Source organism: Gymnodraco acuticeps, unplaced genomic scaffold, assembly GCF_902827175.1.
Source record: "Gymnodraco acuticeps unplaced genomic scaffold, fGymAcu1.1, whole genome shotgun sequence".
Taxonomy (NCBI): Eukaryota; Metazoa; Chordata; class Actinopteri; order Perciformes; family Bathydraconidae; genus Gymnodraco; species Gymnodraco acuticeps.
Genome location: NW_022992251.1, coordinates 352484 through 373880, shown reverse-complemented (window position 1 = coordinate 373880; position 21397 = coordinate 352484). Strand labels below are relative to the sequence as shown.

General features: G+C 42.9%; 1 protein-coding gene across 1 annotated transcript in view; it reads right to left on the bottom strand.

Moving 5' to 3' along the window:
* The window catches only part of LOC117540257 (protocadherin Fat 4), a 112227-nt gene extending 96534 nt beyond the window's left edge, over positions 1-15693 (bottom strand). Inside the window, exon 1 of the mRNA XM_034206842.1 lies at positions 10169-15693. Coding sequence (XP_034062733.1) covers positions 10169-15271 — 5103 coding nt within the window. The 5' untranslated portion in view covers positions 15272-15693. The remainder of the gene's footprint in view (positions 1-10168) is intronic.
* Positions 15694-21397: the final 5704 nt, after the last annotated feature.

The window sequence follows — 21397 nt, the reverse complement described above, 5'->3', positions numbered from 1 at the left end:
TTCAAATGGATTGAAGACCGCTGGGTTGATGGGGTGTTAGAGGTGAATACAAATACACAGTTTCTACCGTTCTACAAAAGAAGGGTATATGAGGTTGCAAACAAATGGTTAAAACAAACCCATAAAGCTCCATTAGATCTCACCTCATGCCTTTCCAAGGACCAAGACAATATCAACAAGCTGTCAAATGATTTAAAAAAAGGAATTTACATCAACACTCGTGCATCATTTTAGAAATCTAATAACTTGCATAGATTTGAATGCTGCAGGGTATTTAGAAAGCTGAAATATTTCAATTCCAAAATTGAAAGCAGCTGCAGATCGACTGTGGCTTGGCTTATGTTTAGAGTTCAGAACTGCACAGCGGAGAAAGCAAGGAAAGATTTTTTTGAAAGCTTGAAAAGTAGCAATCACAACAACTCAATGAGACAACATAAAAAATAAGATTCATACAAATGCTAAATCACAATATGGTTAGCCTCTTAATAAAGTGGGAGCGTGAGCTGCACACAGGGCAGGAGCTCCTGATGGAAAACTCATAAAATAAGACGGGAGATAACAATAACACGGCCTCTCGCTCTCTGGTGCCAGTCTATCTTTGCTTGTCTTCTGCCTCCGACACTAAAGCCTTACTCCAGCCTCCCTCCCCTGCTCCCTGCTCCCTGCTCAACCCTCACTGCCCTCCCTCCCTCTTTTTCCTCCCATCTTGCTCCTAAATCATCCGTCCAGGCTGTGGGAGATACCCCTTCCTGGTGTGGGTCGCTCGTCCTATACCCCAAGCTGTGATGATATGGTGTGTGTGTGTGTGTGTGTGTGTATGTATGTGTGTGTGTGTGTGTGTGTGTCCTAGCATTGCTATACTTGTGGGGACCTAAATCTGTTTACACAGTCACGTGTGGGGACTCGCCTCCCTTACGGGGACAAATTGGAGGTCCCCATGAGGGGAATCATTCATTTTAGGGTGAAGACTTGGTTAGGTTTAGGTTTAGGATTAGGGTTAGGGTAAGGTTAAGGGTAAGGGTTAGGGTTAGGCATGTGTTGTTTATGGTTAAGGTTAGGATAAGTCTCCAGGAAATGCATGTAAGTCAAGGTAATAATAATAATAGATTTAATGTGTTAGCGCTTTTACAGGTGCTCAAAGACGCTTTACAGATATAGTGAAGGGAAAAGAAAAGGAAGGAACAACAAATAAATATATAGTTAAGTTAAAGTCAAATAATACAAAAACAATCACACATTAAAAGCCAGATTGAAGAGGTGAGTTTTTTGAAGGTGGTGAGGTCAGTGCAGTCTCTGATGGGTTGGGGGAGTGAGTTCCAGAGGGAGGGGGCAGCGACGAAGAAGGCTCTCTCCCAATGTCCCCTGAAGTGATATATACATGGTATGTGTGTGTGTGTGTGTGTGTGTGTGTGTGTGTGTGTGTGTGTGTGTGTGTGTGTGTGTGTGTGTGTGTGTGTGTGTGTGTGTGTGTGTGTGTGTGTGTGTGTGTGTGTGTGAGTGTGTGTGAGAGAGAGTAATTCCTCAGATGCAGAAACACACATCCTCTCTGCTTCTTGTTTGATGTCTCTGGAGGCGGGAGGATCTTTGAAGGAGGTGACCGCACTAAATGTCACTTTGGAGGTGCCGCTGATGGACGGTCAGCAGGAAGTGAGATGTGTAAAAAGGCAGGAGCTCTTTTCCAGTCTTTTTTTAGAAAGAAAGCAGAGAGACAGGTCAAAGAGGCAGCATAGTGAGGTTTGATCTCTGAAAACAATGGAAATGTGCCGTGTGTATTCCTGCATTTGGATGGAGTGTTTGTTGATGCTAGAGAGCTCGGTAAGTCACGTGTAAGAACAAATCATTCTGTAGCTGGGATCCATTAATACCACATGTGCCAAAATCAACCCTCCACTTTCTTTCTTTCTACCTCCCTTCGTTTTACAAGAGAAAGTAGTGGAACATTTTTTTTCTCAAAGCTGGACAGACTTGGGCATTTTGTATAGTCCCCTCACAGTCAGAGCAGCACAAAGAGAAGTGATGAAGAAAGGGCTGGGATGTAGTCATACTCAGTCAAAGATGTATTTCCCTGTGTAGCTGTTACTCGGGGAAAAATGAACAACCCAAATCATAGCTATACCTGATAATTCACACTTGAACAATTCCCAATCAACCTTGCCGCGGTTGAGTGAGTTTAAAGCTTGGAAACTTTAGATCGGCTTCTGATGAACCTGTCTGATTGCACTTAAAGAAACCCCTCCTTGACGAAACACAACGGTAAACGTCTCTCCCTTTTGATCACGCCTGGTTCTGCGCACCACAGGAGAAAGGCATTTACACATTTGGTCCAAGCATGTGCGCTTAAAGACGGACGAATGACCCCTCCCAAATGAGGCGTGACAATCAAAGTCCCAGAACAAGAGAAATGTATCTCTGATGTGAACATAAACCTGATGATGCAAAACTCTGCGGAGCATGCACAGCTCTGTCACATTCATTTATTATTCTAACCCAAGGTCTTGCATCGACTTTGCATGAGGCCGAAAAAAGGGGGTGAAAAATGAATGCTGCCTGTGGACAGTCAACCGCACGACTAAACGACTTTTCTTTTAATACACATTCCTTTTATAAACATAATCTAGTGGCAAACCAAGTTTAAAAATAGAGTGTGTAAATAATTTTTGCTTTAACCTGTTTAGAGAAGCAGCAGGGTGGAGTTACCACAGCAGGACAATTCAGTTGGCCACAGAGGACAATACAATGAGTTCTACAAAGTCAAGACAATGTGGGTGAAAGCTCAAAGGTAATTTGGTGTACTTTTACTGTAGTTTACTTCACTAGACCCAACTAAACACTATCTTAAGATTTAGCTGACCCCAAATCAGGGGCTGTGTGTTAAACTTGTGTGTCCACAGCAGCATGACAACCTGCCAAGCACCAACACCTGGGATTATATGGTCAGAGGTTCTTATTTACACTTTTGATCCAATAGTTCCTGATTTGAAACACATTTTTACGATGTTATACTATTTTACTAACGCCCATGCTATTTGGTTGAAGTGGTCACAAACAAAAAGGTTTGTTCATGTTAGAAATCAACAAATATCAGAAAAAACATTTTAGTATTTATGATTGTAGCTATATCGTTTTTTTGGAACAAGAGGGTGGAGCTAAAAATACATTTGTAGTCAACTAATTTCCTTTCATAACCTTAAAAACCACTTAGAAGCTTAAAGTACTAAGACCATAACATGGAAAACACCCAATCCAGACAACACATGTTTACATTAATCACAAAGTGAACACATAGTGATCTATTTTACTGTAGATCGGGAACATAATATACAAAATGAACATATTGTTGTACATTATTGAGGAAGACTGATACATACTGATTGAGGTTATAAACTCCACAGGAAGACGTTTACAGAGTTAGGAGTAGAGTCATTTTTTCATAGACTTCAATACAACCAGACTTCTTTTGCAATCAGTGGAGTCGACCCCTGTTGGCCATTATAAATATTGCAAGTTTAAGGCTTTGTCACTTAACGAAACATCTTTCAAAAATAAATTCCCCTTTGTCTTTTATCGGTTTTTACGAGGCATCGTGCAGTTCATGTATAAACTCTGTTAATGTATTTCATTGTTTGACATCGCTCTGCAAGAAATGAAGTCATACACTTTAAAATGTTGGATTTTTAGCAAGTTAAAACAATTGATGAACCTGACAAGCAAGCAACAGCCTAAAGTGACCTCATACTGGTGAGAAACACTGCCATGGATAATGAAGACGTCTCCTCGGTCACTTGGACAGGTAACCAGCCATGTACAAAGAAGTTAATCTCTTCTGAAAATCTGCCTTTTTTGTTTTAATCCGAAGCTGACTGGTGAATTGTTGGATTTAAGTACGTTTTTCTATTTCATTACCTTCGTGACACTTGGCTCAACTTTAAAGAACCTGGCACGGCACAACTACACGACCCCGCTCCTGACCTTTCAGACCCGAGTTGACAAACGCGTACCGTGAGCTGTGCCAGTCGCTGATTTCTGACGAGAACAAATGAAATGTGAGACGGCTTGTTGTACAACTACAGTTCAAATGTAAGGGAAGGCTTAAGAAAGAGCGTTAAAGAGAAACACCATAACTTTAATATCCATCTGACACGGTCTAATGGGCTGGAGAGCAGCCTTCACTCATTGCACTTCCAAACACTGTGCCACAAAATAACTGGAACATGACAAACACTAACAAACAGTCTCGCAATAAACGAGGACAAAAACGGCTGCTTTCACGAAGGCTCAGTTGGAATCTGCCGTTTAAAAGTATCCCAAAGATCTGATTTGACAGGACTAGTGGTCAGTGTGCGTGTGTGTGTGTGTGTGTGTGTGTGTTGTGTGTGTGTGTGTGTGTGTGTGTGTGTGTGTGTGTGTGTCTGTGTGTGTGTGTGTGTGTGTGTGTGTGTGTGTGTGTGTGTGTGCGTGTGTGTGTGTGCGTGTGTGTGCGTGTGTGTGTGTGTGTGTGTGTGTGTGTGTGTGTGTGTGTCTGTGTGTGTGTGTGTGTGTGTGTGTGTGTGTGTCTGTGTGTGTGTGTGTGTGTGTGCGTGTGTGTGTGTGTGTGTGTGTGTGTGTGTGTGTGTGTGTGTGTGTGTGTGTATGTGTGTGTGTGTGTGTGTGTGTGCGTGTGTGTGTGTGTGTGTGTGTGTGTGTGTATGTGTGTGTGTGTGTGACACAATCTCAATAATCTAAAGGAAACTGAACTATTTTGACTGGGGCTACCATTTAAAGTTGTCCTGCACTTGAGGGGGAGTTGAGCTAGTGGTCAGGTGTGTGGTGTGTGTGTGTGTGTGTGTGTGTGTGTGTGTGTGTGTGTGTGTGTGTGTGTGTGTGTGTGTGTGTGTGTGTGTGTGTGTGTGTGTGTGTATGTGTGTGTGTGTGTATGTGTGTGTGTGTGTGTGTGTGTGTGTGTGTGTGTGTGTGTGTGTGTTTTTCTGGCAGCATTTGCTTGCATGCATCTATGCTTGAGTGAATGTTTATCCAACTTTTATGGCGATTGTCTCGTAAAAGCGGACAGGCGCTCGGGATGACCAGCGCTCCTCGGCACCAGCGCATCCACAGGTTCACCCGGAGCGACCACCTACCAGGATGCCCAGCAGATGCTCACCTCCTCGATGACCATTTCTAAAAGTGCGTGTCCAGACAGATTACTGAGTGAATTATTACCGTGGCTACGGCCGGACTATAGCCTGTTCCCAAGCACATGTGAATGCACACTGAAACACACTCAGAAAAACACAATTAGAGCATGAAATACAATACACAAGAGGTACTTTGCTCTGCGTCATTCCTCTTCCAGTTGTTGTAAAACGTCTCTTATGAGGAACATGAAATTGAAATACAGAGCTTGTGCATGACTCTTCTTTTCAGTTTGATTTGAAAAAGAACATTAAATGCAGCGCTCGGGGGGATATCAGTATCACTGTTCAACCTTTCTAGGGAACTGTACTCCTCAATATTTCACTTTGTGTTCATACTCTCACACAAGTACACACAAAAGTATCATCCGTATTCAATTGTCCAGTTGCACTAGACCTTCTTCTCCCTGCCTTGTTGACCTGTCTGGCTTTTACGGTTTGTATCTCATCTTCTATCTTCTCAACGACTTCAATGCCGCCTCTGATGTCCTAATCACATTACCCTTCATGGTGGAGGAGGTTTCAGCATCAGACAAACAGAGAGAAAGCAGAAAGAGGGAATGAAAGAGAGGCAGAAAGAAAAGCAAACTTTGAAGTTGCTTGCCAGTGAGATTTATGAATCAGACTGATCCACAACACAGAGAGGGACACAAACAGACTCCCAGAGACACAAAGCAGACATAAAAGAGACGCGAAGACACAGAGATATACAACTTAACAAAGAGGACGATGAGCATAACAGAGATCAAGACAGTCATTGCAACAGAAATCAACCCTGGTTTCTATGCCTCAACCATCTGCAATCCCTGTGATCTCCCAAAGCTCTGGACAGGAAGAATGAGCGCCCTTGCTACCTGCTTAGGACATGATCAAGAGCCCTGCCCTTGCCTCTTGCTTCCCATAGTTCCTGGCAACTCCGGCTGTGTCTGGCCCTCCTGAAAGAGATTCCCTCCACCCCTTCTCTTCCTTCATTCCCACAACTCCCAATAACACCGTCTGACATGTCCAGAACCCTCCCCAGCCATTTCTTTCCTCAATCCAACAACTCCAAACACTTCTGCCGTACGTTCCTCTCTGGTGAGGAGAGGGGAGGAAAGCTGGCTGACAGGGGCATCCATACACACTCCTAAATCTGCCAAGGCAAGACGCTGGCACAGACAAAAAAATAACAAAAAGCCCCCCGATCCACGGCCGGGGCAGCGCAACACTTTATCTGCGAAGGCAAAACAAAGGAAGGCCTGTTGAACACTCCGACTGTGTTTACTTTCTAGCGGGGGAACAATGCCTTTAAGAGGAGGGGGCAAGGACTGATGTGGCACTTGAGGGCCTCTCCGCGAAATAACAGCACTTCATTTTGATTCACAGTGAGTGTAAGAAAACAGTGGTAGCAGTCCATAGGGGCCGCGGGGTTTGAATGTGAGGCGGCAGATCAAGAGGACAAGAAAGTCAAGCTTCTTTCTTCTACGTGTCCACTGTGATGTATTTCTTATCACAGGGTTGTATTTCTTTCTTTCTCTCGTTCTTTCCGCTATGAACCATCTTTTGGATAGAAAACAGGTTTTGAAATGTGGCACTTAAACATTTAGCAGCAATTACTTTCACTTTTGTACATAGATTAAAACACAAGCCATACACATATACTGACATCTAAATTGTGCTGCTCTTTAGATCTCAAGAAACCAAACATAAAAATAAATATCTTTACGTATATGTTGGCAAAAATATGTGTCTGATACAAACTGATGGTATAAACATTGGTACTTTTTTGTATGCCTAAACTGTTAAAATCGTTCCTAGAGTCACCATGTTTCGGTTTTGTTCTCAAATGCAGTTATTCTTGCTTTTAGGACTTCCATATCATACAAAATCTGTCTGGCTTTAAGCTTTGCAAATGCTTTTCTAGTAACATTGGCAACTAAAGACCATTCCTCATGGAAATCAATGCAACTCGATAGTAGGCTAATAGCTTTTCTAGCACATTGCCCTTCTGTTCATAATCACTGCTGTGCAGGTGTTTGTCCTTAAACAGCTGATTGGAAAAACCTGCCTTCACATCGCTGACAAGCTGGGGCCAGAAAAAAGTAACTGATACTGAAAATGTCAGCTCGTGGAGAGCCTCCTGTCGTAGGTGATTCAGTGTGGATTTATTCGGTGTGATATACGGAGGGCAATGCTTCTCCCACCTCTAAACGTCGACATTGGAAGATGTGCTGCTTCAAAACTTGGAGTGAAATAAAAAAACATCCTCCTGAACACAATGAATGGAATCTGGATTCCCCAACAATGGATGCATTTGCTGCCAAGAGATTTTTTTTATAAGCATCTTTGTCTGTATCAGTTATTCAGAGGAAGAAACACAATGATTTCTGGGTAATGACGTCATTTGCACGACATACCAAACTGACACTTGAAGTGAACAGCCAAATATGATTATGTAAACTTCTGTAAGGCTAAGCAGGACCACTGGTTTGCTAAAATAATTGCCCATTGCCCATCTTGCTGTATGACCCAGATGTGAGGCAAACGTCCTTTACAGTGAAGGCGGTAAAAAGGCACAGCTCTCGGAGCGCTGCTGCTGCACTTCTCAGAGGCGGAGTTACACGTCCCGCTGTCTCCTGATGCTGCAGCCATTTCATCAAGTGAAGGAGGCTTTCCTTCTATAAAACAGCTGTGGGCAGCAGATACTGTGAGAGTCCTGGACGTTAATTCATAGATCAAGGCAGACTGGTTTACAGACTCTCCTGTTTTGCCAATTTTTATATATTTAGAATTCTGCAAATATTACAATAAACTCACAGCTATTTCGCAGCCCGGCAGTAACACCTCCGCGGCCCGGGGGTTGGGAACCCCTGCTTTACAGCACCGCAATGACAGATCTAATAAACAATCACTGACAATGAAACTTTCTGAGAAGCCAGGCTCAGGAAAAATACAACTCTTTCCACTATTTCCACTGCAGGCCCAGCAGGGTCTTGAATTGTTTAAGATCAGGACCGTCGATAAACCATGTCCAACCAAATTCTCTTTGTTTTAGTGTTTCCAAAACATCACACATGGCGCATAGAAGAAGAAAAAATGCCAACTTTCCCCTCATGCATCCAATCAATGGGGAGAATGGGAAATGGAGAATGTGAAAGGGTCACAACCCCAGGGGTGAAAATAATCCCCCAGTTGCTACCGGGTATCTGGTGTGTAAACACTGCACTGGAAAAACATTAGTCTAAGTCTGAAGGTTTACACTATTCTACCACACAGTCCTTTGAGATCTCATTGACAGAGGACATACAAATAGTATGAATATAATTTGCTCATTTACTACTCCTAAAACAACAGCCACTACATTGAAAACTCAAATAGAAACTATATCAAAAAACCAACTGGCTGTTGCATTTCAGCATAAAAAAAACAGCCCACACTTCCAAACGTGGAAGGTCATTTGAATTCCTCCAAGTTATTAGATCTCACGCTTCTCAAACTGGAGAGACTGAATACTCAGCCAGGTGGTGTGGTAAAGTCATCTCTCCGAGGGGTGAGAAAGTTCAAGCTTAGCACGAAACCAATCTTACATTAAGGTTTGGGAACGGAGCACTGAAGCACTGTATTCTCTCATTAGCCCAACAGTAGAGTCTGCAGGAAAGCAGATTGCCATCTTCGCTGCAGGCAGAGTGAGAGAACATTTGATATTCCCATTTGGCCCAAGCAAACCTTAAAGTTAACTTAGCTAACACGATTTTGCCAAGTAATCCTCCATTTCAATAATGTGTGAGTTGTCTCAAAATGACTGATTGCCGTATTACATTTAAGTTTAAAAAAAAGGCCTCAATAACAACCGCCAAAGATATCTTAAACTTTTAAAAACGAGATGCTGTAACAGAAACACATTTCAGATAAGGACAAACATCTCAAATCTATTTGTTTTCATTCATAAAAGTCCAATTGACATGCATTGTGTGTGTCATAAAGTTTGTTTTAAACTAATTTAAATTCCTGGCTAATATTTCCAAGACATAATATAGACTATCTCACATTTGTTTTTCATTTGACTGGCGGCTAGGCCTTAGGCACCCAAAACTGGATCTAGGGTTCCTGCATTACACTTCAGAGAATTTAACTCAAGGAAAGCCTGAAAAAAGTGCATTGCATAAAACAAACTCAGTGGACAGCTTAAGTTTCACTCTCTCTGCCCTCAACGTCTTTTCACAGAGTCTTAAGAGGTCACCCAATTGTAATGGTCACTTATTGCCTGTGGAGCAGTTCCCGGTGGTATAAAGGTACCCCAAGACCACCCGAGTGCCACAACAGCCCCAGGCTCAAGGGCTCAAAGTAATATTGGCACTGTTGAGGCATACCTGCACTCACAGACCTTATGAATTACTCTTCTTTTCATTTCCATTTCAGACACTGGGGAGCCCATCGTGGGCCTTGAACCTGAAACACCAGATCTGAATGATTTATGTCTACAGTGGGGAAATTAAATAATGGTCCTTTCTTTGATTTGAGCAGTTAAAATCCGCTGATAAGAACATTTCAGTTCATGAGAGCTAGAGAGGCGCTTGTGTAGAAGGCATGCAACACTCCTTTTCCTCTCCAAGACTTCTCAAATATTAGAAGAGACACACTCAAGATGAATTGCAAAGGCTAGTATGTTTTTTGGAAAAGGGACAACACATTTATCCTGCCAAAGAACAAGTTCTTCTTACTCACGTCCAAGAAAATTAAGATTTAATATAATGCGGAGACATGCATACAAAAGGAATTTAATTAATGAGGAGACAAATGTAATAGGTGGCTCGGTTTTATGTGTGACTTGGACAGTCTCCCTCCCAATTTTTTCCACTTTAAACCTTGATCTCATTTCACTTATTCCATCCAAATGTCTATAACAAATGCCAGTAAGTGAGTTCATGCCCTCTCGCTGCCAAACAGATCAAATAGGCCAATATAGCAACATATAAGGTGGCTTTCCAGTACCTGAATAGAAAAGTCAGCCGTGTACTAACCTCAGCACGCTGTGTTCTGGGCTGGCTGGCGTCGGTCTCGATGGCGTACACATCCACCATGTAGAGGTCGGAGCCTTGTTCTCGGTCCAGCTCTGCAGCCGTCTGTATCACTCCAGTGTGGCGGCCGATGGTGAAAAGGCGTCCCACTGCTTTTCCTTCACTACGAACTGCCACTATGAAATACTCCACTTTGGTCGCTGATCCACGAGGACTTGAGGCGCCCAGGGAGATGACGTTGGTGCCCGGCGGCTGGCCCTCTTTCAGGATAGTGATGTATTTCGGCTGGGAGAAAACAGGCCCATCCAGCCCCTGAAGGATGATGGTCAGATCAGTTCTGGAGGTCTTGCGGCTGCTGCCATGGTCGGTGGCCGACACTGTGAGGATGTACATGAGTCGGGACTGTATCAGCTGGGAGGCCAGACGAATATCTCCACTGTACCTGTCCATGATGAAAGTGTCAGAGTCCCCTTCCAAGAGCTCGTACTCCACCTCTCCGTTTGACCCTTCATCGGGGTCAAAGGCCAAAACTGTTGTAAGGATGGATCCAGTAACGATATTGGGCTCTGCCACAAGAGCATTCTGCGATATAAAAGTTGGAATGTTATCATTTAAGTCTGTGACCCATATGGTGACATTTTTCAGGGCGAAGCGGCGGAATTCAACTGGAACTGCTTTGTCGGTGGCTTTGATGGTGAGCTCAAACAGATTTGAAAACTCCCTGTCGATTTCTCGGCTGGTGTATATGAGCCCGGTGTTTGAATCAATCCTGAAGTGGCCTCCCCGGGGAATCTGCTGAACAATGGAGTATTCCAGCTCGCCGTTTATGTCCGCGTCTGTGTCATGAGCTGCTATTGTCATGACTGAGGCTGAGAGCGGAAGATTTTCAGCGATTGATTTGAAAATGTCACCAGGGGTAAATATGGGAGGGTTGTCGTTAAAATCCCTTACTTGAATGACCACAGGAATGGATGAAGAGCGGGGAGGTCTGCCATTGTCCTTTGCAGTGATGTTGAGTTTGTAAAATGACTGAGTTTCAAAGTCCAGCTTTTTAACTAAAAATATGCTGCCAGTGTTGGGGCTGATGCTGAAAGTGCCATGGTTGTTTGTGGCTGTGATGGTGTAAGTTATGTCTGCATTTTGACCAGAATCTGCATCAGTGGCGGTCACTGAGGCCACCAGCTCCCCAATTCTCATGTTCTCGAGGACGTCCACAGACACGGAGGATTTAGGGAAGGAGGGGGAGTTGTCATTCTCATCCAGGATGCTGATACTGAGCATACAAGAAGAGGACAGAGGCACAGCTCCATCATCAACAGCCATAATTTTCAATGAATAGGAAAAAGTAGATTCATAGTCCAGCTTCCCTATTAAAGTGACCTGTCCAGTGCTGCTATCAATAGTAAACTGTCCTTCCTCGTTACCTTCAGAGATGTAATAATGAACCAGTCCATTCTTGTTCTCATCTACATCGGAGGCCGAGACCCGCAGCAGTTGTGTCATGTTCAGAGCTGACTCTGAGATGGAGGCCTGGTAAATGTCTTTGGTGAATTTAGGCGGGTTATCGTTGATGTCTTGAATGTAAACTTGCACTTTGGCCTGGTCTCTGAGGGGTTTTGGGAGACCCTGGTCTGATGAGACGACCACAAAGCTGAAAACTGCGGCGCCTCTTTGTCTCATGAGCAACTCACGATCAAACTGCAAAGTGCTGGTCAACTCCCCTGTGATGGCGTTCAGCTCAAAGCTGGGCTGCGGAGTCTCAAATGTATATCTGACTTCACTGTTGGGGCCATAGTCTTTATCCTCGGCAAAAATATGCCCAGCAAGCGACCCCCTCTTCTGCTCTTCCTCAAAATGAAACACATAATTAGTGCTGTTAAAAAGCGGACGGTTATCGTTAACATCATCTAGAATGATGCTGACATTCACAGTAGCTCTTAGCGGCTCCACAGCCCGGTCTTTGGCCAACACCACTAAGTCATATCTGTCCTGTATCTCTCTGTCCAGCTCTGCTTTGATGTACAGCTGCCCGTCTGGAAAAATGCCAAACACATCACCTGTGTTGCCACCAGCGATGTCATACATAATCTCCCCATTTAGTCCAGAGTCTTTGTCGGTGGCCTCCACTTTGAAAAAGCGGCTGTTGACAGGCTCAGACTCCAGGATGATGACCTCATATGAAAGCTGGTCAAACACAGGCGAGTTGTCGTTGACGTCATAAACACTGACGATGACGATGAGGCTGGAGGTGTGCTGGGGGACCCCTATGTCTGAGGCGATGACCTCGACCTCGTAAGAGCTTGTGGTGACCTCCAGCGGCCCGGTCAGCGTGATGAGGCCGTGCTTCTCATGAATATGAAACAGGCCTTTGGGGTTTTGTTTGAGGCTGTAAGCCACCACGCCGTTCGTGCCTTCATCAGGATCTGAAGCTTTGGCCTGGAATATGACATGACCTGTGCTCCAGTTTTCCACCGCACTCACATGCTCCACGGCGTGAATAAAATGAGGGGCATTATCATTTAAGTCCTTCACGGTGATGTTAACAAAGGCCTCTCCTGTGATCTCCCCAGCTCTGGCTACAACTTTAAGCTGATAGAAACCCTGCTCCTCTCTGTCTATCTGGCTCGAAGCTGTGATCTGACCTGCACTGTTTACAGCAAAAAGCCCCCTCTGGTCCCCTGAGGTGATTAAATATGAAATGTTTGTGTTTAAATCCACAGTGGTGGCTGACACTGTCCCTATTACTGTCCCAATGCCAACATTTTCAAACATGACAAAACTATACACGTTCTGACTAAAGACTGGGGGGTTATCCTGTGTGTCGATGACAGTAACAGTGACTATGGCCTGAGTGTCTGAGCGCAGGCCGCTACCATCTGCAGCTGTCACCTGCAGCTGGTATGCAGTTTTCTCCTCTCTATCCAGGGACACAAGGGTGCTAATTTTTCCTGTGTTGCTATTAATACGGAATTTGGAAGCATCTCCAGCTGAAATTATATATTTGAGTGTGCCATTTCGACCCAAATCGGGATCTGTGGCTGAAACGGTGGTCACAAAAGAACCCGAGGGCTCGTTCTCTTTCACATTGGCAAAATACTGCACAGGGTAGAAAACTGGCCTATTGTCATTGATATCCCTCAGCGTGATATTGACCCTTCCTAAAGAGTGCAGAGGAGGGCTGCCTGCGTCTGCTGCGTGGATGTGGAGTAAGTACGAGGCCTTATCTTCCCTGTCTAGCTCAGCGGCTGTGCTTAATCGCCCTGACACGGCATCCAGGCGAAACAGCTCCTGGACACTGGCTGGAGTCTCTGCATCAAATGAGAACCGGATAGTTCCATTAGCCCCGACGTCGTCATCTGATGCAGACAGCACCACCAGCTCAGTGCCGGCAGGAGCGTGCTCCACCAGGGAGACGTGATATGTGCTCTGTGTAAATGTGGGCACTTGGTCATTCACATCAGTAATGTTGACTATGAGTTTAGTGTACGACATTTTGGGCTGTAGCCCCTGGTCTTTGGCACTAATGTTGAGCACAATTTCAGATGCTATTTCCCTATCCAACAAAGCGGCACTGGTAACCAGACCACTGTTTTCACTGATGGAGAACCAGCCCAAAGCGTTTCCAGACACCAGGGAGTAGCGCAGGTTGGCATTCTGCCCAGAGTCACCATCTGTTGCAGAAACCCCTTTAATGTAGCTCCCTTTTGGTATGTCTTCACTGATATCTACTCTGTACAGCGTTTCCTGGAATATAGGGGGGTGATCGTTGATATCATTCACAAAAATAACCAGACTTGCAAAAGAGGAGCGAGCAATAGGCCTGCCATTGTCCGACACAGACACAGTCAGGTTGTATGAGGAAATTCTCTCTCTGTCTAACACACTGGCCACTTTGATCAGACTTAAATTGGGCACAGGAGACGTGTGCACTTCAAAGTGTCTCTGCTCGTTGCCTCCTAAGATTGAAACAGATATGTTGCCATTAGCTGTGGGGGAGTCGGAATCTGAAACAGTGAGCAAAGCAACAACTGTGCCAATCTGTGCATTTTCATCAACGGAGGCAAATTTAGAAGTTGTGGGGAAATACCTAAACTTCACCACTGGGTCATTATCATTCACATCTACAAGTTTAATAGTGGCTTCTGTCCTGCCTGACAGAGAGGGCACACCGTTGTCAACTGCATGGATAGTGAGGGAGTACTCTTTCTTACTCTCATAATTCAAACTCTCTTTTATAATAATAGTACCAGCTTTGGGGTCAATTTGAAAAGGTGTCCCTTCATCTAAAAAGTACCTGATTTCAGAATTAGCTCCCTCATCCTGATCTGATGCTGTAATCTGCAGGACACTAGAACCTACTGCTGCATCCTCATAGACACTGGTTTGATACTGATCTTGATCAAAAATAGGGGGGTTGTCATTTATATCTTGAATAGTGACGTTTACTTGCAGGTAACCAAACTTTTTTGGGTCTCCTTTGTCCTCCACTTCAACCAGGAGCTGGTAGAAGGGAGAAACTTCCCTGTCCAAGCCTCCAGTGGAAACCAGGTGCAAGAATGCCCCCTCTCCACTAGGATTGACTGTAATATCCAGGCGGAATTTCCTCTGCTCGTTGCCTTTCACTATTTTGTACGTGGTGTGATCAACTCCGTTACTTCCAATGTCTGAGTCTGTAGCAGTGTCCAGGATCACTTGTCTGCCACTGCTGGCGTCCTCCTTAAAAGACACCACAATAGACTCGTCTGGAAACACAGGGGAGTTGTCATTAATATCCACAACTACTATCCTGACCTCAGTGGGGTAGGTGGGCTGGCTGGACAGCACCACGACGTTGATGACATCACTTTGCAAAATCTCCCTGTCAATCACCGAGGAGGTGTAAATGACTCCGGTGGTTCCGTTAATTGCAAAAAGTTTGTGGTTCTCGCTGAAGCGGTACGTGAAGCTGGGCTTGGTCTCTATCGTGCCCACGTAGGTGCCGATGGGCTGCTCCTCCAGGACCTGGAACTCTTGTCGGACTTGGCTGGATACTGAGTACTGCGAGAGAGTCCATAACAGGAGTAAAATCAAATGGAACCGGCCAAAGCCCCTACCTGTGAGCGCCATGGTCAGAGAGGCAGTCCACCTTTCTCAGACAGAGTCCATGCCTATGATGCATCAACTTTACCGAGGAGTCACAAAGGCATTTATATTCCAGCAAACGTGAAAGAAAACTCAATGGGAAACACAGCAGCGACTCCTTCCACAGTGTTCCAAAGTACTCCAGAAGTGTTGTTTTATCCAATGCAACAAAACCCTCTGAATGGGGAGAGAATGATTCCTGCAGATCAGGGAAGTTTCAATTCAACTCCGCAAAAAAAAGCATTTTCAAAACGGAATCTGACTATTCCCTTGAAAGACAAAACAAAACATAAGTTCCTGGCTCCTTGGAAATGCGTGGAAAAAAAGTTTATCCAGAGTTAGGGCGCAAGTGAGCGGCTGAGCCTACGCACCGTCCCGTGGAATAACGGTGCAGGCGCTTCAGTCATATTGTGCTCAGGAGTCCCAGTAAGTTAGGACAAAGCTGGAGTTCCTCAAACTCCCTCCCACCCCTCATCCCATTGGATAGCGCAGCTCCTCCCGCCCCCTCACTGCCTTCCCCTCCATGGTGCAGGCAGCCCGTTATCCCCTATGTCGGAGAGGGTGTCAATCAAAACAGACAGGTAACGAGGCCCCGAGCCTTATAATCCCTTTACTATAATAATGTGAGTTACAATTGTGTTAATGAGCTCAGGATAAAGAAGTTTCTCTGAGAAAAATAGGTAAATGCAGATTGTATGGCTGAAAGCATGCTTACAACGAATATATTATTATACTAAGCATAAAATGAGGATATATTTGTATAAACTGTGAAAGGTTGCTTTGAAAATAATGTTTGAGTACCATGTTAACCTTACAATATCAAACATTATGATTAAGTCTAAAAACTAATTAAATATGTACTTAATTATTTGTGGTACAATTTCCTGTAGAAATAACCCTTTATTTAATTTAAATTGTCTAATTTTGGGGGGTAATCTATTTGATATGCATTCTAGATTGTACGCTGAAGCTTATTGTCTTCTGTTTAAGACAAGTATGTCTCTTTTGTCATTTCGGAGCCAAATGCTGTTATAAGACACATTTCTGAATAATAATTAGGTGTCTAATAAAGCTTAATTTTATTGACAGAGTTCATAATAGCCAGAGAGATAATTGCATAATGGAAGAGGCAGTGAGCTTCGTATGTATGGGTATGTAGCTCCATCTAATGGCCAAACGCAGGGACTTCAAGCCATAATACACTTCTGTTCAAATCTGTAATGAACAGGGGGGGCAGACATTTAAACTTATTTAGGAGTCATTGACCATATACACATGTACAAGGGTGGTAAAACAAAGTTATGAGACTAACTGTGTATTTATTGACAGTAGCCTATGATCTTTCTGGTAGTATTGTTTCTACAGACAAAACTAAACTAAACCTCACTTCAAATGGGGCTGGTAAACACAACATAGATTATCATACTGCAAATAATCAAATTGAGATATAACCAGATCTACCTTTATATCCAAGAGAGTATCACTGTTTTCTCTCTGCACAAACATCATAGCCTTGACTTGGTTAACATGGCAGAATAACATAAAATGACCACTCTTAAATACGATGTTTGTATATCTTGTCCTCCATCAAAGACTTTACTATGGAAACCAGTGATTACATGTTCTGAAAAAAGTAATCTAAATATGAAAGTTAATTCATCCATTCAGTACAATTTGAATACACAGCACAGTTATTTGCAGGAACTAAATCAAGTGTTGGGAAGATACAAATACCAAATTGGTAAGAAATCTTTTTTTATTTACACTGTAAGTTTTGTACAACAAGTTTAGTCATGCAAACTCTTTTTTTACTTCGAAATAGCTTCCATAATGTAAATGTTTTTACTTATCTAAACACATTAATATCATCCATTCCTGCCATGCACAGAGATGTTGAGCTGCATTATGTGAGTCTTAATCTGTGTTCATTGATTACAACGTGATGAAAGACTTGATCATGTGGAATGCAAGGCATCAACAATTTCCACAAACATAAGGGATAACGTTGGTCAAAAGAGTCTAATTGCAGAACGAAAGAAATGTTTGAATTTCCACGTAGATTATCTGGGAAGTGAACTCCGTCCGTCCTGTGAAATAACATTACAAGGCATAATTACAACCCTGCCAGTTTTGAGGGACATAAATGTTTATTCAGGTTTGCTATTTTACAATTTGTGGCTTCCGTAATCAGGCCGTTGGCTGCCTGGACGTTAAGTAGGACATGAGTCGACTAAAGTAATTGAATTAGAGAGCAGGCAGGACCGGAGCAGCCTGACGCAGACTCAATGTTTGGGAAGCAGACAGGGCATCAGAGCAGATTACTGCCCCACAGGACACGCTTCGCTAACCTGATTACACCGGCTAAGCCACGAGTTCTCAGGATGCTTTTGATATAAATATCCAGTTGTTGTTATGTTTGAGGTAATTCCCTTATGCTGACTGATGCTCTCACGTGCTGTCACTGATACCAGCTCTAATTCTGACGTGGGAGAGATGTTGATCTGATTATGGGCCAAATTAAGTGTCAGATTAAACTGAAATCTAATTATTTCAGTTAAAATTTGAATGACTCAATTTAAGGAATGACATTAAATAAAGAAAATGAAATGCTTGAATTGAATTTGAATTGTTTGCATTGAATAATATCACTATATAAGATGGAGATGAAAGATGGGTATGGACTAGAAACTACCTTTTCTATAAAAGACACAGATTTGTCTGGGTCAGATAACATTGGCAGGAAGATAAGGCACTTCCATCTGACAGAATTGCAGGTTAATGATTAACACAGCTACCATTCTCAGGCTATTAATAACGTTGCCAGCATTATTTGTAAAATCCCATCCAGCTACATGGTACTTTTATTTCTCTTGTATGATAGTTCCAGATCCAAGAATTGAAATGGTTTGTTTTCTGTCAGCTGGAGACACCACAAAGAAAGTATCATCAATTGCTGGATTACAGAGATCATAATAAAACAGAATAATTTGATATCACCTGTTTTATTTTGAGCCTTTTGAAGTATGCTTGGGAGGTGTTTTGAGGATACGATATACCAAAAGAAAGCGGTGTAATCGAAATAGGTTTGTGTGAAGTAATGAGCCAGATGTATTTTAACGATACAAACATTTAAATGCCACCACAATGAATTTGTGATATTTTAAAGTGCAGTTTCATGCTCCCAAGACGATATACCATCTCTCTTCTAGGAGCTTTACCTGTGGTTCCCCATCTGGCTGATACGTCAACTACTGTATACACAGAAATGTCCTTTCTTTATGTGTGCCTATGTTTAAAGGGGCCATATTATGATCATCTTCAGGTGTATATCAGTATGTAGTGTCTCTACTTTAAAGAGTCCTCTCTTGCTGATGTTCAGGTGTATATCAGTATGTAGTGTCTCTACTTTAAAGAGTCCTCTCCTGCTGATGTTCAGGTGTATATCAGTATAGTGTCTCTTCTTTAAAGAGTCCTCTCCTGCTGATGTTCAGGTGTATATCAGTATGTAGTGTCTCTACTTTAAAGAGTCCTCTCCTGCTGATGTTCAGGTTCATATCAGTATGTAGTGTCTCTACTTTAAAGAGTCCTCTCTTGCTGATGTTCAGGTGTATATCAGTATGTAGTGTATCTACTTTAAAGAGTCCTCTCCTGCTGATGTTCAGGTGTATATCAGTATGTAGTGTATCTACTTTAAAGAGTCCTCTCCTGCTGATGTTCAGGTGTATATCAGTATGTAGTGTCTCTACTTTAAAGAGTCCTCTCCTGCTCATGTTCAGGTGTATATCAGTATGTAGTGTCTCTACTTTAAAGAGTCCTCTCTTGCTGATGTTCAGGTGTGTATCAGTATGTAGTGTCTCTACTTTAAAGAGTCCTCTCCTGCTGATGTTCAGGTGTATATCAGTATGTAGTGTCTCTACTTTAAAGAGTCCTCTCTTGCTGATGTTCAGGTGTATATCAGTATGTAGTCTTCTCTACTTTAAAGAGTCCTCTCCTGCTGATGTTCAGGTGTATATCAGTATGTAGTGTCTATACTTTAAAGAGTCCTCTCCTGCTGATGTTCAGGTGTATATCAGTATGTAGTGTCTCTACTTTAAAGAGTCCTCTCCTGCTGATGTTCAGGTGTATATCAGTATATAGTGTCTCTACTTTAAAGAGTCCTCTCCTGCTGATGTTCAGGTGTATATCAGTATGTAGTGTTTCTACTTTAAAGAGTCCTCTCCTGCTGATGTTCAGGTGTATATCATTATCTAGTGTCTCTACTTTAAAGAGTCCTCTCCTGCTGATGTTCAGGTGTATATCAGTATGTAGCATCTCTACTTTAAAGAGTCCTCTCCTGCTGATGTTCAGGTGTATATCAGTATGTAGTGTCTCTACTTTAAAGAGTCCTCTCCTGCTGATGTTCAGGTGTATATCAGTATATAGTGTCTCTACTTTAAAGAGTCCTCTCCTGCTGATGTTCAGGTGTATATCAGTATGTAGTGTCTCTACTTTAAAGAGTCCTCTCCTGCTGATGTTCAGGTGTATATCATTATGTAGTGTCTCTACTTTAAAGAGTCCTCTCCTGCTGATGTTCAGGTGTATATCAGTATGTAGCATCTCTACTTTAAAGAGTCCTCTCCTGCTGATGTTCAGGTGTATATCAGTATGTAGTGTCTCTACTTTAAAGAGTCCTCTCCTGCTGTTGTTCAGGTGTATATCAGTATAGTGTCTCTACTTTAAAGAGTCCTCTCCTGCTGATGTTCAGGTGTATATCAGTATGTAGTGTCTCTACTTTAAAGAGTCCTCTCCTGCTGATGTTCAGGCGTATATCAGTATGTAGTGTCTCTACTTTAAAGAGTCCTCTCCTGCTGATGTTCAGGTGTATATCAGTAGTGTCTCTACTTTAAAGAGTCCTCTCCTGCTGATGTTCAGGTGTATATGAGTATGTAGTGTCTCTACTTTAAAGAGTCCTCTCCTGCTGATTTTCAGGTGTATATCAGTATGTAGTATCTCTACTTTAAAGAGTCCTCTCCTGCTGATGTTCAGGTGTATATCAGTAGTGTCTCTACTTTAAAGAGTCCTCTCCTGCTAATGTTCAGGTGTATATCAGTATGTAGTGTCTCTATTTTAAAGAGTCCTCTCTTGCTGATGTTCAGGTGTATATCAGTATAGTGTCTCTTCTTTAAAGAGTCCTCTCCTGCTGATGTTCAGGTGTATATCAGTATGTAGTGTCTCTACTTTAAAGAGTCCTCTCCTGCTGATGTTCAGGTTCATATCAGTATGTAGTGTCTCTACTTTAAAGAGTCCTCTCTTGCTGATGTTCAGGTGTATATCAGTATGTAGTGTCTCTACTTTAAAGAGTCCTCTCTTGCTGATGTTCAGGTGTATATCAGTATGTAGTCTTCTCTACTTTAAAGAGTCCTCTCCTGCTGATGTTCAGGTGTATATCAGTATGTAGTGTCTATACTTTAAAGAGTCCTCTCCTGCTGATGTTCAGGTGTATATCAGTATGTAGTGTCTCTACTTTAAAGAGTCCTCTCCTGCCTGATGTTCAGGTGTATATCAGTATATAGTGTCTCTACTTTAAAGAGTCCTCTCCTGCTGATGTTCAGGTGTATATCAGTATGTAGTGTTTCTACTTTAAAGAGTCCTCTCCTGCTGATGTTCAGGTGTATATCATTATCTAGTGTCTCTACTTTAAAGAGTCCTCTCCTGCTGATGTTCAGGTGTATATCAGTATGTAGCATCTCTACTTTAAAGAGTCCTCTCCTGCTGATGTTCAGGTGTATATCAGTATATAGTGTCTCTACTTTAAAGAGTCCTCTCCTGCTGATGTTCAGGTGTATATCAGTATGTAGTGTTTCTACTTTAAAGAGTCCTCTCCTGCTGATGTTCAGGTGTATATCATTATCTAGTGTCTCTACTTTAAAGAGTCCTCTCCTGCTGATGTTCAGGTGTATATCAGTATGTAGCATCTCTACTTTAAAGAGTCCTCTCCTGCTGATGTTCAGGTGTATATCAGTATGTAGTGTCTCTACTTAAAGAGTCCTCTCCTGCTGATGTTCAGGTGTATATCAGTATATAGTGTCTCTACTTTAAAGAGTCCTCTCCTGCTGATGTTCAGGTGTATAT